Source organism: Paramormyrops kingsleyae, chromosome 25 (assembly GCF_048594095.1).
Source record: "Paramormyrops kingsleyae isolate MSU_618 chromosome 25, PKINGS_0.4, whole genome shotgun sequence".
In the NCBI taxonomy this organism is placed as follows: Eukaryota; Metazoa; Chordata; class Actinopteri; order Osteoglossiformes; family Mormyridae; genus Paramormyrops; species Paramormyrops kingsleyae.
Genome location: NC_132821.1, coordinates 18,930,379 through 18,942,402, shown reverse-complemented (window position 1 = coordinate 18,942,402; position 12,024 = coordinate 18,930,379). Strand labels below are relative to the sequence as shown.

Here is a 12,024-nt window from a genome sequence, read left to right as displayed (position 1 = left end):
CAAAGCATGAGTCCTCGGTCATAACTGCGTTGTAAAACTAACCTTATGTCATGAAGCCATGGAAGTTCAAATGCGACACATTAATGTAGACATATGTTTATAAATGTTCCTACGTCTAAATGAGTTTCACTACACAACCGATGTGGATCACTTATTAAATAAAGACAATTCTTCATCTTGCAGTCATATTAAAGAGTCAGTGGGTTTTTCCTGCTCTGTCCTGCAGTATCAACTATCCAGTCCTTTTTACCACTTTAAACACCTCTATAGGACCAGTATAACCAGTACAATGCAGTTCACCCATTGCCAAAAAGTGATTAGTCAATACCTTATTACTGAATGGCTCATTCTGCCTGATTTTAATTGTTTTAAAAATGGGTTATATGTTTACTAATCCTGTGAATATATCTAATAAGAGACCTATAAAAAAAAAACTGAAGCAGAAAATGTCTGTCAGTAAAAAGATATTGACTGTAATTACTTTTTGGCATTAAGAAAACTGCATTGTGCTGGTTATACTGGTCCTATAGAGGTGTTTAAAGTGGTTAAAAGGACTGGATAGTTGATACTGCAGCACAGAGCAGAAAAAACCCACTGACTCTTTAATATGACTGCAAGATGAAGAGTTATCTTTATTTAATAAGTGATCCACATGGCTTCCTTTGACTCTTATTGCAATTATTTATTTAAAATTTCACCAAACCCTTAAATCTGACAAAGACATACCTTCACTATTAGCTCAGGGATACATGTACTGTATACTTTTTGCACTTTAAGACGATTTGATATGGAAATTACCCGCCTTAAATCGCACAGAAACTGCGATGTGTCCTGAACAGGCTGTGCGCGTTCCCGCGAATCGTAATCAGTTTCTGGCAGACCGTCACTTTTTGGCACAACAGCTGGACTTGTATTTACTAAAGTATCTTTGTTGATATTAATTTAGACTTCAAGCTAAAATAATGGTGGTAAATTACCCCCAGCCCCCATGGTATAAGTTGCAGGGCCCCATGGAGATGTTTGGCCCAAGGCCCTCAGAGTTCCTAGAATGTTTCCTGCAGTTGGACTTTATTAGATGTGGTTCACAACATAATATACACGTAAGGTCACTGCCCATTTATTAAACTATGTCTTAATATTTTAATGGTTTTCTTCTCACTATTATTTATAACGTCACTCTAGCCTTGAAGTTTTTACATTCAATGCTAAATGTTTAGTCTGAATCCTACATGGTGTATTTATACAAATACAAAACCAGTAAGTGGTCTGAACATTTTTCCACCACTTTGCATTATCAAACCCAACCACACTGAAGTGTGAAGTGCTTATCACCCATTTCACGATAAACAGGTGCCTCAAACAGACCCATACAAATGACCTATAAATTGCTTTAAATTAAAGCAAATTAAAGCTCTTTTCCCTTGGGTGACAAATGCTCGTCACTATACACTACAAGTAGTGAAGAAACATGCCGGTGGCCTGCATCTGTATACCTGTATTTATTTGACATATATCACATACATACACACTTCAGAGTGGATCTGCAAGTAGCTATTTTATACGTTATTACATTTATAAAAACATTTCTTCAGCTTTTTTTTTTTAAAGGTTACTCAAAAAGCATGCATGTGATTTTTGAACACTCTAGCAGAGCCAAGGAGTCAGTTACAAAAATGTCCCAACAATAATGCTTTAATGTACCTCTAAGACACAAGTGCACATTCACTTGTGCGTCACACTGCCCAGAATCCACAGTAGTACAGGAGCCTCGAGTTCAGCAGTGAGTCTAACACAGACTGCAAATCCCTGGTTACCATGGGGATGCCACCCAGCTTGGGAGCAGCTAACGTGCCCTGTTCTCTAAGCAGCAGCGATGGAGGCGTCGTCGCCAAGTCGTCCCTGCGGCTGCAACAGCAAGAGGGGTCGGGGTTGGGGGGGGGGCGGGGTTATGATCAACAAGTGAGTATTTAGTACTGATCACCCCAGGCTTTAAACTGCATACATTGTGTTTGTGCGTGACAATAAAGTTTCGAAGCTTTGAATCTTGCGCGAGACAGGCCGCAAGGAGCACGCAGGGCCCTTGGTTTGTCCCCCTCCCTGATAGTTAGAGTGCACATTTCGGGAAGGTGAGGAGCTGGAGGGGCGGGCCTACCTTGACGAAGATGCGGGAAGGCAGGAAGCGCTGCAGGAGCTGGGTGCTGAGCCTGGGGAGACGCAGTAGCTCGATGCTGAGCAGCGGCAGGCTCTGGTAGCCTGCCGTCAGCGGGTAGAAGTTATACAGCATCTGCTGCTCCTCCCCTGGGAGGATCCGGAAGCGCACCTGAAGGGCAATGGGTCAGGAGCCAGCATGTTTTCACGTCAAACAGATATAGGTTGTAGGGTGGGGGGGGGTCTTTCAGGGCAATATAAAGCCAGATGAGGCCACATGTTGTCAAAATAAGAATCTCAAACCATAAAGGTGGGGGTGAACGACCGGTGACCTTGCCAACCCGCAGGGATGGACATGATTGGCCGGCGGAGCCGGTGGCCACACCCACGCCGAGTGAGATAACGAAGCGGGAGAAGGAAAACGGGTGAGGGCACCGAGATCCAGGGGCATCTCACCTGCTTGAGGCCAGAGAACATGAAGGCGTCACTGGGTTCCACAGACATCTCCACCTCCTGTACAAGCCCCGTGCGGTTCTGGATGTGGTACCGGACCGGAAGAGACTCCCGCACGCGTCCAAACGACGGCAGATCTACACAGACGCAGACACAAACATAGATCTTGAAAGTGATCCACTCTCTAAGGACCCGTCGTCGCTCAAACGGGTCTGGGTTGTGTTGCTGTTAAACAAACAGACAAGAAATCACATGCTGCACTGGAAAGTTAGTCAAGCTACTAAATGCATAACAATGAGTGCAAGACCGGAGTCTGGTTAGGTGACAGTGGCAGCAGTGAAGTAGGTGATCACACGGGCCCTACCAGCATGAATGTACAGAGGGATGGTCTCCAGGGCAACGTGCGGCAGGGGTATCACTGAGCTGACAACCGGGACGTTCTCAGAATCCCTGGGGGGGTGGGGGGAGTTCATTGTGAATTTCAGGTAGTTTACAGTAGTTGTGGAGAATGCAGTGCTGTAGTTTGTGAGGGTAGAGAGAGACACACACTGTTTATACACTGAAATCGCCATGTTTGCTGAGAGACCGAGTGAGGGCTGAGCGTCGGCTTGGGGGGGCACACGGGCCGAGCACGCAGCCCCCACTGGAGGACACACTGACCTTCTCCAGGATATGATGTACTGTCCAGACGCCGCAGTGCTGCCGCCATGGGGTGCGGGCGGGCATGTCAAACAGAAGCACTCGCTGGCCGACTCGCCTGTCTGGAGGACCACTGGGAAGCGGGAAGAGAAGCACCGCCCAGTAAGGGGCCACGCCTTCCCAAGAGAAGTCTGACTCACTGCCTATCAGAAACCACGCTCTACTCCTAGAAGTCTTGTGCACCAATCAGAAGCCGGGCCTGAACATAAGTCCCGCCCTCATATTAGAAACAGTTTTATAAAACAGCAACTCTTTAGCTAACAGCTCAGCTGTGGGCACATTCTCAGAATAAGCCTCCACCTACCGTGCTCCACCTGGCACTGGGGCTGGTCCACGGCAGCCATGGAGGGGGCCAGCTGCAGCCGGCTGCTCAGCAGGTGTAGGGGCCAGGGAGAGCTGCTGAGGATGTCGGTCATAAGCAGGAAGGGCACGTCCACGAACACGCGGTCCAGGTGCTCAAACTGGGCAGGGGCGCCATCCGTAGTGACAAGGTCACAGATAGATTAGGATTGAGGACGGCGCTCCATCAACATAAAACACTGTAAACATTAATACAGCCAGATGCAGACACCGACCTTTGTGGACATAAACTTCACGGCCACTTCGAATGGAATGACAGTTTCTATGGTAACAGTTTCATCCTTGGGTCAAAGAGAAGCAAAGTGTAACAATCATGCCACGTTACTATCATACTTATACAAGGCATGTGACAAACATTTGTGTCGTTTTGGTTCCATTTGGAACTCGGGGCGCCTCCCACTCCTACGAACGGAACCCAGACACAGAATAACGTACACAAACATTCGCTTTGTTTTGCTTTGCTCTGGAACTCGACTCGATGCGTCGCCCACTTGCGCTGACACAGGCGACACAGACAAAGAATGTTTTACAAACATTCGTTTTGTTTTGGTTTAATCTGGAACTCAAGGCAGCTTCCAATGTCACCCTCACAGGCGGCACACAGACGCAGAGATGTACGCAAGCGTCGATTGCGATTTGCGCCGGCCTCGACGCACCTCCTACTCTCACGCACACAGGCGGCACACAGACACAGAGAGCTGTACAAACATTCGTCTGATTTTAGTTTGATCTGCTGCTCGCGGCGCCTCCCACTCTCAGTCTCATGGGCGGCACACAGACACAACTGACGTTTTGTTTCGTTCTGCGAGTCGAGGTGCTCCCTACACACACAGGCGGTGCAGACTCACTTTGTGACACTTGCAGACAATGTCTTTGCCCTCTATACAGGCGTTCATGGTATAGGCGACGTGGACTAGGAAGATTCTGGATCCTGTGGTCGAACAGCGGATGTACAGCGGCTTCTCCACCTGCGGAAGGCAGCCATACACATGAGGCCTTGTGAAACACAGGCATTAAGACCCAGCGGTGCCTTTGGCCCACAGGTCACCTTTTCCTGTGGCTGCAGGTCGCCGACGTCGATATCAGGAAGCAGGGCGGGATGGGAGTCGTCACACGCCTCCGAGCCATCCAGGGTGACGTGGGTCGTCTGGGTGAGGTTGGCATCCTGACCTGGAGGACAAATGGATGAGAGATCCATGTGGCGTTAAGGACTCTCACGCCTGTACGGATGTTCTGCAGGATCGCATGTCACAGAATGGGTAGGGTTATATTTACATACACGGCCGCATACACACACTGAACGTTTGGAATATAAAAAGGTACTGATTGGAAATTTCACGGTCAACAGGCAATGACCTGGTTTGAGCCCGGCTGTGAGCTTGACGTCTTGGGCCACCGTGTCCTCCAGGGACTGGATGGTGATGGTCATGCAGTACATCTCGTTGCTCAGGGCTGGGGGCGAGTGCAGGAGCTGCACAGAGATCCTGGGCACCCGGGAGATGATCCTGGGGGACACAGGGTTGCTGTGTTGACGGAGAACTTCCCAGCCCTGACTGAGCGGCCGGCACAGCAAACGAGCTCCTCTGCAGCGGGGCGACTCACATGGTGCTGGCCTGGATGGTCACCGTGTCCCAGTCCACCTGCTGCTCCGGCAGACGGTCCCGTCGCTTGAAGGACCGGGAGGCCTGCAGCGCCTCGTGGGCCGAGGCCGTGTCGCCCCCTCCACCCCGCCAGTTTAGGAAGACGCAGCGCTCGCTCTCCCGACCCAGGATGAGGTCCACGCCTGTGATCTGACAATGGCCCACACACATGCTTTCAAAGACGGACACTGCAGGCGCCCCGGACTTCACACAAATCATGTGACCAGACCTACGCCCTCTCACCTCTATCTTTTTGCCCACGTCCTCAGTGCGTGCCACAAACCTGAAGGCAAACATGTGCGTCTGTCCAGGCAGCAGACACAGACCCTGCGACTCAGAGGAGCCCTCAGACACACAGCAGTACTGGTTGTAGTCCTGGGACAGAGGCAGAGTTCACATGGTGTGCGTCGCTTAAAGGCCTCCTCTCATGACTCTCATTAAAATTCATGGACTGTTATTGGATGAGATCAGTACGGGGTGGGGTCGAGACCCACCTGGTTACTGAGGCTGACGCACAGCTTGGAGAAGTGGACGGGGTGGGGGCAATCGGCCCGCAGGAAGATGTGCAACTGCACGGGGACGTCCAGGTGGAAGCTGGGATGGAGAAACCTGGCCTTGCACTGCACTGTGAGAGAGGGAGGGGCAAAACCATCAGGACATGCCCACATGACCCTGCGGGTGACCTCGTCAAAGAGGCGGAGCCCAGGCCAGTTATTGGAGGACATGCACCAAAGGGCGGAGCCCAGACCAGTCATTGGGGGACACTCACCAAAGGGCACGCAGTCCTGCGCCTCCACCATGACCTCATCTTCAGCAGCCTGGGCGGCCCGCTCGCTCCACAGTGCGTGAGCTGCTCGGACCGCAGCGGGGTCACAGTCCGGCTCCGCCTCTGGCACCTCTTTCTGGAGGGAGTCAGCGGGGCCCGTCATCGTCATCCCCATCATCATCATCCCCATCATCATCATCATGGGAAAGCAAACTGCAGACGGCACTTTAGAAGGGCTTCAGGACACCCTTGGTTCACTGGACACCTCTGTCCAGAGTAAGGTGGCATTTTTGCAAATTTTTCACAAGAAAGAGCCACTCACCATCAAAACCTTGAACAGGTTCTTCTCAATCCTTGATTTCTGGTCCTCAGGCAGAGAAGAAGCTGGATGGGCACAGAGGAGAGATACGATAAGTCCTCATCTACTGAAAGGGGTCAAACTCAAGGACATCAAGGTTGTGCACAAAGCTGCTACGATCACAGTGATAACCGGGTCTGATATTTATAACCTGGGGAGTAGGAGTGTCACACAGGGGTCGCAAACCCGGTGGCAAAGCAGCATACCTCTGCCCACCAGCTCCATGCCGTACGCCACGTAGTCCTTCACCTGGGCCATGAGGTAGGAGCAGCGGAGGGCGGTGCTGAGGATGGAGGTCAGTAGGTTCCACCACCGCTCTGTCCGGTAGTCACACATCACGTAGTCCAGCAGCCTCAGCACACACAGAGACACACAGTCAGTAGCCAAAGCAGGAATAGACCCAAGATCAGCCTGCTCATTAACCACGTGCCAATAACCGGGTGAACGCCAATGCGGAACGGGTGAGACACCATGCTGCCTGCTGCAGACAGTGTCTGTCAGCACTTGGCTGTTAATTTGCTCCTAAGCCCCACCCTTCATGGAAGATCAACTCACTTCAGGGCCTTGGCGTAGTCCTTGGTGTGGTAGTACTCCTCACCCATCTGCACCACTGCGGGATGGGTGGATTCAGGGTGAGAACAGGGCTATGGGAACGGCCTGCATGCTGACGTGCAACCGCACGAAAGACTCTGCCCGCTCACACACTGAGCAGAAACATGTCAGCAGGGGCGTCTGCATGTGCGTGACACAGACTTACTCAGGTGGCCCTTCATGCGTGGACACTTGTACTTCTTGAACTGAGCCACGGCATTGCTGAGCAGGGCGATGATGAGCTCCTGGAATAACACGGGTCAAACACGGGTCAAACACGGGTCAAACACGGGTCAAACACGGGTCAAACACGGGTCAAACACGGGTCAAACAGGAAAGCTAGATTCTGTACCGTGGCTGCGGGGGGGTACATCCATGAGACTCCCTTGTCAGTCCCAGACACGTGTCTATTTACACGCCTACATTTTAACCCTTTCAGCTCTAACCTACTCTTTCCTTAACTGCTACGCCCTCTGGTGTCAGCTTTTACTCCATGTAAAGAGGAGGGCACTCACCGAATGAGGCACCTCCCTCTCTTTCCCCTGAAGACCCAGAATGCCTCTCTTCTCCTTCTCCGGGTCAGGAGGGTCAATACCTGGACAGAGCGATGAATAAGGGTCAACGGCGTTCAATAACGACCAGGTCTCCACAGGACAAAGGTGAGTAGCATGAGATGGGTTCAGCTGAGGGAAGAGAGGCATCTCTCTGATACACACACAGCAAACAACCTGGGAGATGCCATGCAAAGGAGAGGCATCATCTTCAGGCAGATTACAGTAAAACTGGAATGACAGGGACTGGGATTAGAGCTGATATTTAATGGTGTCATGTGCGCACATGCCCACACGCAGAGGCGGGTCCAGGCAAACACTCACTCTGGTGTCCCTGCCTCCAGGCCCGCTGCCCATAGAAGTCAAGGACGGCAGTGGGAGTGTCCAGGGGGTCTGGAGGGGGGCACCCCGTACTCAGCTGCGACAGAAACGAAACAGCAACTGTGAGGAGCAGCCAGACAATGACTCTCCAGGACTCCCCCCAACAGCTATATAGCACAGTAACTCATTAATAATCAAGTGTGTAGCGTGTCGCAGCTGCGTGAATAACAGCTGAACCACATGAGCTCAGTCAACCATTACGGGAGGATCTTCAGCTATGCTCAGACCCCCACCTCCGGGCTGCCACAGAGCTGCACCGCCTGCCGCTTGCGCTCCTGGGCGTAGTGCGCCGCCTGCTGGTAGTAGAAGCCTGGGTTCTGGGTCTGGATGGCGGTCAGGCCCAGCTTGATAGCCTCGTCGAAGAGGTCGCCAAAGGACTGGAACCTGGGGGTGGGACAGCCAATCCGAAGCACTTTTATGTTTACAAGTTTGTTCCTATTGGTTAGAAACACTGCCACATGCTTTATACATTTGATCCTATTGGTTAGAAACACTGCCACATGCTTTGGAACAGGAAGCACCGTCAGGGTGCAGAGTAACATGAACGGTGTATTTCTGAGCCGCCCTTACTGCTTGGACATCCAGGCCGCGTGCTCGAACGCTAACTCAGCGCTGCCGATCTTCTTCTTGCACAGGTCGATGTGCTTCCTAAACTGAGCGATGGCATCCAAGGGTGTGTTGTGCTGGAAGCAGAGCCGGCAGATCTGGAAGAAAAGGACCCCAACTATAAACACCACCACCACCATCATCATCGTCATCTTTAATCTTCCTGGAGAAGAGAAGGGGGCATTTCCCTTAATTACAATTAAAATCAGTCAGCTGACAAGTTACATCCTCTCAGTTATGTCCTGAATAGTTCAATGCACAACAGTTGACAGCTTAGCCATGAACTCTGGTCACCTTGTAGTTGATGAATCCAGCCAGTGTCTTGATCTCCAGGATGTTGGTCTCATGGGCTCGCAGCTCATGCACAAGGCCGTAAGCTGACTTGTAGTGCCTACGTCACAGGGACAGAGCGTCTTAAAACGGTTAAGGGGAGCTTGCTAATGACGGCATGACTTCATCTCCTTTCAACTTGATTTGAAACTTGGATCAGTCTCTATTTAATTTGGGTATAAATATCACACAACAAACGCATTCAATAGAATTAATTAGTTCGGCTCTCATTGTGTGATACATAAATGGAGCCATGACCAGAAACATGCATGTGTACACTAAAAACACTGGAGAGTAGTTACTGGAGGTCTTACTTCAATGCGTTTTGAGTGTCCTGCTTCAGCTCACTGAAGAAAGCGATCTTAAACTGGTGTCTTACGAAGAGCAACTGCAACACACAAGAAAGTCGCCCCCGAAGACGAGGCATGAAACAAAGGCCTCACAGATGTGGCCCCACAGCACTGACAAAAGCCGAAATGGACCCCCACCTGATGGGTAGTTTTGTTGAGGAACTCCTTATGAGATTTCACCCTCCGTATCTCATTGTGGTAGTAAGTCTGAGCGTGCTCATAGAAGGCGTTCTCCAGCCTGCGGTGAGGGATCACACAAGAGCCGTGAGCAGTCATTGCAGGAACCTGTGGGTAGGCTGGTGCCAGAGGTCATGCGGGGGTCACTCTAACCTGATGATGTAGCCCACGAGGTGATCAGTGTGGGGGAGGACGAAGAGAAACTTGCCCGAAAGGTCACAGGCGTTACAGAGAGCACCTGCCCGCTCTGAGGCCATGACGTCTTCTCCTTAACATACATGCACAAAGGTATATACGCCATACAGACATAAGGTGATACTAAGCAATGGGATATCCTGCAAGGTGCCTTCAGATACCGGTATTGTATGCATTATAAACCGAAAACATCAGAATTCTTCAGAGCAGACAAAAGACTTCGGCCATCTGCACCTACCTGGGGGAAGAGGAGTTTTCTTCTGAATTAATACCACTGCGACCTTTGTGTTCCGTCCTTGCAGACTTGTCCTGTAGAAACAACCAGTCCAAACGTCTATCTGTGGCAGTATTGAGCCCAGGTGGGCCAGATAGACTGCCTTGCTGGCTAGACCCTGCAGAAGCTGCTAGGTTACCTGACAATCTCCACCTTGGTAGCACACTCCAGCTGCTTCTCCTTCCACTGAACCTCATCCCAGTCCAGCTCATAAAACAGCACCACCAGCGCTGGGACCATGTTCAAATGCTTGTTCATCCAGCTGGTCTTCAGGATGCCTTTGGGGATGTACCACTCATAAGAGGTTCTCTGAAATGAGAAGAGCACACACCCATGTCCATACGACACATAGTGTAATGAAAGGTACATCGGGGTGGGGAAAAAAGCACCACACCTTGGTCCTACATTTCGGGTACTCGTGGTCCCCTGGAAGGACTTTGAAGGAAATGGGCACCCTGTCAGCCCTCCTGTTAACACAGAAGGCATCCCAGATAGCCCTGTGAACGGCGTTGTAGACCACGTCCAGTCCAGTTAGAGCCACAAATGCCATGGGCCGGCAGCATAACTCTGGAGGTAGGTCCCACTGTGTTGGGGTCATCTTCTTCTCGGCTATACAACAGCTCTAAAAAACACAACACCTTTATTTACTGCATGGGCTTTAAAACGTGGATCCATAATAATTAACACGGCCCGTGCGAGAAAAAGAAAACGCACGCCATTTAATACCGCTGTTTAATAATTACTGCTTTGATCGTCGGTACGATGTTCAGCATGAAATTCGTGTGGCCGCCACTGACAGTCACGTTTAGGCCAAAGTATGCATTTCATCCTTTACAGACATGTGTATTAAAACACTGATAAAGTTCAAGAGAATCGGTAAATGTGTTTTTTGGGGCGTATTCTCTTTAAAACAATATCGGTCATAACATGACTACCAAAAAGCCTGTCAATGCACACACCAAACGACCGTACATCATTTCCTAAATAGTAACCTTATTTAAAAGAAATCGTGCACATACCGAATGAGCTATCCAAAATAAGTCCCCCGCAGCCACCTAATGCATTTACATCAACAACTGACTTTCCTTATGAATAGTTGTGCTATTTCCCCTCCCTAGTAAGTTCCCGGAACAGGAAAAACACGAGACAAAGATTGACAGCGCTCTGAGCCAATCGGGCTACGGTAGCTTTAGGGCCCTCCAATCAGCACATCGACAGGGAGAGCCCGGAAGACAGCGTCATACGCACGCGCACGAAGGGGGTGACGTCAAACGTCATCAATCATCCATCTTCCAGCCGCTTACCCTGGACTGCGAAATAAAAGTAATGAAAACGTAAATTCTAATTATAAATAGACCCTTTACATCAGAATATTTCAATCACAGCAGTGTATGGCACTAAACAAAACCGTTCGTCAATATTTATTAATATTTTCGACCCAGTCTCCATCTCTACATTTTACATGAAAAGTACATGAAAATATCATTTTGACGAACACAAAATCATCATGTACGTACACAATTATTTTCACCGAAAAATAAAGTTTATTACGTTTTTACAAATCTCACTGCATTACTTTTTCTAGAATACCTGTCATGTCCAATAAAATAACCGTAAGCAAAAACGAATATATTTCTCCCCGTTGGGTTAGCTTTCCATCCTGGGTTACCGCGTGCCTTGTGACTGTTGCTTTGTGAAATGTTCCGGATGCCCGCGAGCAGGGGCACTGGAGGGGCACGGATGCCCTGGCAGATTTAGGGGGCCAAACAATATATTAAATTGGGTGGGGGGCAAGGTGACATTTTGTCAGGGGGCCCGTAATTTTTAGGTACGTCCCTATCTGTGATCCTGTGTAGGATTAGCAGGTGTAGAAAATAGGTGGATAGCGATGAGTAACACTGTTGATGTGTGTGAAGCAGTCATTTAAATGAACACCCCACCTTTGGCATGCCACTTCTGACATGTGGACGCAGGTTCACTTCAGGTTCTCCGCTTAATACAGACATTTAACTGAACAGAGATACAAATTTAACTGCCCTTTCAGTTCCCAATTGATCTCAGACTAAATTATTGAACTACAATTTGAACTCCGAAGAGATGAGAGACATCGGGGGTCACAGTTTATTTCTGCTGCCGAGAGATCTA

At 49.8% G+C, this 12,024-nt stretch overlaps 1 protein-coding gene across 1 annotated transcript; it reads right to left on the bottom strand.

Moving 5' to 3' along the window:
• Positions 1-1,484: 1,484 nt before the first annotated feature.
• Positions 1,485-11,025, bottom strand: trappc11 (trafficking protein particle complex subunit 11). Its single transcript, XM_023830749.2, has 30 exons — positions 10,899-11,025; positions 10,274-10,501; positions 10,019-10,188; positions 9,844-9,914; positions 9,564-9,678; positions 9,372-9,471; positions 9,198-9,271; positions 8,848-8,944; positions 8,518-8,651; positions 8,181-8,331; positions 7,891-7,984; positions 7,531-7,610; positions 7,182-7,260; positions 6,980-7,034; positions 6,631-6,776; positions 6,389-6,450; positions 6,070-6,202; positions 5,795-5,925; positions 5,544-5,675; positions 5,263-5,450; positions 5,017-5,165; positions 4,709-4,830; positions 4,509-4,628; positions 3,876-3,941; positions 3,605-3,761; positions 3,262-3,373; positions 2,966-3,051; positions 2,605-2,738; positions 2,153-2,320; positions 1,485-1,905 (listed from the first exon to the last, which is right to left on the bottom strand). Exons 2-30 carry the CDS (start codon positions 10,475-10,477, stop codon positions 1,861-1,863), a joined length of 3,375 nt encoding a protein of 1,124 aa, XP_023686517.1. The 5' UTR covers positions 10,478-10,501; positions 10,899-11,025; the 3' UTR covers positions 1,485-1,860.
• Positions 11,026-12,024: the final 999 nt, after the last annotated feature.

Bases quoted from the DNA above. Each gene is read 5' to 3' on its own strand.
- trappc11 (XM_023830749.2), bottom strand. From the start codon at position 10,477: ATGACCCCAACACAGTGGGACCTACCTCCAGAGTTATGCTGCCGGCCC. The intron at 8,945-9,197 runs GTAAGACCTCCA...CCTGTGACGTAG, and splicing joins GACACTCAAAACGCATTGAA to GCACTACAAGTCAGCTTACG. The intron at 5,451-5,543 runs GTGAGAGGGCGT...GGCCATTGTCAG, and splicing joins ACGTGGGCAAAAAGATAGAG to ATCACAGGCGTGGACCTCAT.